Consider the following 5,149-nt stretch of genomic DNA (forward strand, 5'->3'; position numbering starts at 1 on the left):
TCTTGTTCTTCAAATTTTTGGCTTTATCTTGCTCAAATGGTTTGCGTGAAACATTGTAATTTATTTTACTATGTTTTCGGTTTGGTAGGTCCACTAAGCTATACTTGAACCAGTGAAATCTGCTCGTAGATGTGAGCTCGAAGTACCCATAAAATAGATAAGCAAACCCAATTTAAATTTGCAAGTGCACAAGGCCAATAGTAGTATAGTAAGAGCAAGTATGAAGTCATTCCCACGAATATTGATTTTTACTTTGAGTCTCAACTCAATTCAAACTTTTAACACAAGTAGGGCTGCAATTGATTGATTTTAACTAGAATGAACGAGCCAAGGAGATCTCAAAACCCTAAATTAAGACTAGGTGGCAAGAATATTTGAGTGCTTGTAGTTGTTTCTCCATATGCTTCTACAGTGAGCAAGTTATAGAAAAAGGAGAAAACTAGCAGAGAGAGAGAGCAACGGAAAGAAATAAGTGCAGGAAGTTAATGGCCTGTAATTGGGATAATGGCTTAATAGCTTGTTCATTATATTCGTACAATATATACACTTAGAGATTTGACTCTGTACAATACAGAAAGGGCAAGTAATAACTAATTGTTACATGATAGTATGATACAATATGGAGAGATTGATGAAATCGGAGTGATTTGAGGCTGGATTGATATTCTTGTCACAAGTCTCCTATCATTGTGTGTGATTAGAGTTTACTTTTGTGTTCTTGATCGCATAAATATCATTTTGTACTTAGTGTTTTGAGGAAATTAAGGCTTGGACTTCCTGATATTTTCATGATACTTTAAGAAATCCATCGAAATCTTACTAAATTGTCTACCAAATGAGCAATTTGAATCGTCCTGTTGGAGGAAAGATCAGCAGTTTTCAATTATATTGCAGAAAAGAAGAATACAAGAGAATATGGAGGATAAGTTTTGAACGGGAACTGAAGTTAACATACTTTGTTGCTTTCAATTTTTATTACAACACTAGGCCATCTTGTTTTGGCTATTTTTAATAACAATGAGACCTTTTCATAACACCCATAAGTCTTGGATTAGTTCCAAAAGACACAACTCTAAATAACAACTGATACAACTAACCAACAGAAAGTGCATTACGTTTAACACTTACATCATTGACATGATCCTAGTTAATCTAAGGTTGTTACATATATCCTCCTTAGGTTCCAGAGTAATCCTCTCTAGTTCCTGCTGAAATCTCTCCATGGCCGAGAATGGCAAGCACATTGGTACCAATATTCCATCCTCAGAGTTGTTTTTGTGTTGAACGTAGAAGCTAATCAAATCCAAGGCCTTGGCAGGTCCAGCAAATATCGGTTGTCCCCATCCAAAATTGACATCTCCAAAACCTGCACGCGTATTATCAGAAACTATTAAATAACTTCCTGTCGATGAATATTGAGGTCGCCCTCTTAGTACCAAAAGATCTGCCACTGATCTTAAGTATTCTTCATTCATGGTAGCTTTAGCCTTCTTCACCAACTCCAAAGCATATCCCATTGGATTTTTGCATAGAGGTTCAGCCTTTGAAACTGCAGCTGGAAATGCAAATGCATTGCCATAGTATCCCAAGGGAAGACGTACATTGTGGTGCTTTCCCCGTGCATTGACAATGCATGAAACGCGAACAACCTGTTTTGGATTAATTTTAAGTGCAAGAGTGCGACATTTCCACAAACAAGCTGTGATCAAGTCAAATGTGGAGCATGTGGAAATTAGGTGGGGTGGAATTTGTTTTCGAAGGATTCTCATCTCCTTGGCACCAAAATAGAAAGATCGTTGAACCATGTTTGACGGGTTACTGGATGCGTATGAGCCATCAGAATGATCAATCACGTCTTCATATTCATGATGAACACATGTAATTCTTGGTGGATCTCGAGCGGACAAGAGCTCTCTCTCCCACACTGGTAGAATAGATGGTGCATGTGCGCCTCTTGCCATCTCCGCAATGGCGGTCAGGAACTGGAGCAATCCAGGTGCATCACACATTGTGTGGTTTAGGCGCAATGCAAGTATGAAACCTCCACATGTAAGACGGGTCACCTGGATATTGCAAAAGTTAGTTACTAGACTTTTTTCTTGATCATCATATTCGTGCTAGTTAATAATTCTTTAGAAAAAAAGACAAAAAAAACTATCTAAATTAGATGATCTAACTAGGAAACAAAAATTTCATAAAAATTAGGAATAAAATTCAAGAAAGATGGAGTCTCTTTGAAACATGTTGTAGTTAGTTGAAAGAGTCCTTCGAGGAATACAGAGGAATTTAGACAAAATGCTTATAGAAGATAGAAAAATTTAGACAGAAGACAAAGAGGACGACATGACGATAGGCAAAAAACCTAGAAGAAGAACGGCAAATGAAAACCTACATAAGAAAGGTGATGTGGGATTGGTAGAAAACGTAGGGCCTAATTAGGCAGATACCATGTACAAATATAATTTCCTCGATTCGATGTGTATACAAATTTTACAATATATAGGGTTAAATATAAGAACTGTCGAAGAAAAATTAGTTACGAAAAATAATGAAAGGTGTCTCATAATCTTTTCTTTCCAAAACCACCTAATGAACTTTCTTTAATCATAAGAACAAAGAGGCGTTGTAGTATCGTAGATAGTTCAAGTTTGGGTGTGGTGGCAGTATGATAAATTTTCGTTTATGAAAAGGGTTGCCAATTTTATGAAAAAAGTTAAAAACAGTGGTGGTACCACCAAACTTCAACTTATTTACAATATTGTTATAGCTTTCTTGTTTATGTCCTTATTTGTCATTAAAATTTTCGTATGTTGTAGATTGCACTAATTTCTTACAAAAAATCTCCGGCGTGTGTATGCAACCTTAACTCAAAAAACACTATCCTACTTCAATTTTTTTTTTTTTTTGTAAAGATTTAATGGCTATGACCAAATATGAATACGAAAAACTAATTAACATGTAATTAATAATTAATTGACTCACCTGAACCAGCAGCAAAGGACAACCAATAATTCCATCAAAGCCTGGAAAATTAACTAAGAACTCCTCTAAGAGTGGACAAGGGGGTAGAATTTTGTCTCCTAGTTGCTCAAGTGTGACATCAGCAGAAGCCTCAACGAACAAGATACCTTCACCATTGCAATCGACCATGAGCTTTCTGTTAGGCCCTTCCCTAAGCCTGCCAGCTAAAGGGTAGTAATACACTAATGCTCTACTTAAGGCTTCCCTAATCGCCTTAATGGGATTACGATTTTCCTTAAGCGAAGGGTTGTCTTTGTAACACATTATGACTGGAACATGAAACCTCAAGCTTTCTTGGTCATCAATATCTGAGAGAAATTTTGTTTCTCGAGGCGTTGACTTTACCGGAGTTATAAGTTCCGGCTGCAATCGTTTCACTTGAAGTACTGAGGGTGGCATCATTTCAATAACGAGCTTAAGAACCAGCAAAAGATCAAAGAATTTGGAACTTTTATTTTGTTGTATGCATGCTAACTAAAAGTTGATAGTCAGTACTTATATAGCGTTATGCAGATGCTCTAGGGTTCCCGAATCTTCCGTCCAAGTTCCCACCCGTTGTGAATATGATTCTTTTCTTTTCCATTAAAAACGTTGTTAGAAAGAAACGTTTAAATCAACTGAAAAAAAAAAAAAAAAAAAAAAAAAAAAAAACATGTTGAGAGCTACGTGCATGGGACCATTTCACAGCTCACACCACAGATTCGTACATATACATTAATACTGAATTGCATTTCAACATCAGAAAAATGAATACTAACAGGGATATGAGGACAGGTGTTCGGTAAAAAACCTTCGATAGGAATGGAAGGAAAAAGGCCAACGTCCTACGTACCTGCCCCAATTACAGCTGTCACTTTTATAATGACTGGCATATTAGCATGGGATAATATTGTTTCACATTATTATTAATTTTGACTGATCTGATATGTTGACTACTCAACTATTTTATGATAAAAGTTTGTTATGATGAATAAAGTTGAGACTATAAAATTAATCGACAAATAGGGAGCAGCTTAACACTTATAAGAATATGCAAGGTCTTCTTTTATTCGATGTGGAATTCATACTCCTAATACGCACCTTCATGTGTGGCGAATTTTTAAGCTTAACATGTGAACAACACAAACCAGGTGGCGTAGAGCACGTCAAGTGTTGGGCTTCACACATGAGACAATCTGTTCTAATACCATGACAAATGTTGAGGTTCCATCGCCACTTTGTACTATGGTCTAGTGATATTCCTCTTCATTTATAAGTAGAGATTTTAGGTTCAATTCTCACCAAAGACGAATTTGAACCATATTATTGTTAGTCCATTGTGAGTTTAAGCTCATCCTCTTCCCCTTAGTGTAAATAATGTCATTTGTGATGAGTCGATATTATACTATATATTTTATCCTATTCTTAGTTATAACTTAGTAGTTATTTTGTGAGAATTTTAATACTTTGATTTATATTCTTAATGTAGGACATTCAACTTCCTTTGGAGCAAAACATGATCAAACGGATGAATTTTAGAGTGATTCAAATTGAAGGACATTCATGTGTCTGTCAACTTGTTTGTGTCAAAGTTTCATATTTTTCTACCCAATGGTTTATTTATGGCAATGAAATAAAGAAGAAGCGCAGTGCTGTCAAAATGACGTTTTGGATTTATTTGGGCTTTTTAACTTCTAAGATCATGTCTTTTGGGTTTAAGGCCTTTTGCAATTATGTTTGGGGCATCTCAAGATTTAATTCAAGTCATTTTAGCTGATTTGTGGTTTGGCAGATTTCTCAAAATTAGAATAGAAATGTATTTCCTAGTTATCTTATTCTATTATGTTTCGTAGTTTTTAGAAGACCTTTTCAAGTAAGGATTTTAATTATGTAGTAGTATAAATAAGGTTTTTTACCCATTAGGGTTAAAGGACAAAAAGAGAGGAGAAGAACACATATTTTGGAGAACTTTGCTAGGCTTTGGCGATTTGTATTTCAAGGTGTTTTCTATCCTTGTTTTTAATAATATTTTGTTTTATGATTGTTAGTGTTTGGGTTAATATTTGAACTTTGGGCTGAAGGAAGAGAAGCCCATAAGGTATGACTCTGCCCGAAGGCCTAACATCAAACCCATTCGCTCAGCCCAAGG

The 5,149-nt window shown here is 35.7% G+C and overlaps 1 protein-coding gene across 1 annotated transcript; it reads right to left on the reverse strand.

Annotated features, from left to right (window-relative positions):
- Positions 1-927: 927 nt before the first annotated feature.
- LOC126627102 (alcohol acyl transferase 1 allele GSa-like) lies at positions 928-3,545 on the reverse strand. The gene is made up of 2 exons (XM_050296533.1): positions 2,983-3,545; positions 928-2,063 (listed from the first exon to the last, which is right to left on the reverse strand). The coding sequence occupies exons 1-2, from the start codon at positions 3,421-3,423 to the stop codon at positions 1,125-1,127; spliced, it is 1,380 nt and encodes a 459-aa protein (XP_050152490.1). The 5' UTR covers positions 3,424-3,545; the 3' UTR covers positions 928-1,124.
- Positions 3,546-5,149: the final 1,604 nt, after the last annotated feature.

Source organism: Malus sylvestris, chromosome 6 (genome assembly GCF_916048215.2).
Source record: "Malus sylvestris chromosome 6, drMalSylv7.2, whole genome shotgun sequence".
NCBI classification, from domain to species: Eukaryota; Viridiplantae; Streptophyta; class Magnoliopsida; order Rosales; family Rosaceae; genus Malus; species Malus sylvestris.

Coding starts and splice junctions, on each gene's coding strand:
- LOC126627102 (XM_050296533.1), bottom strand. CDS start 3,423: ATGATGCCACCCTCAGTACTTCAAGTGAAACGATTGCAGCCGGAACTT. Junction 2,064..2,982: donor GTCCTTTGCTGCTGGTTCAG/GTGAGTCAATTA, acceptor TGCAATATCCAG/GTGACCCGTCTTACATGTGG.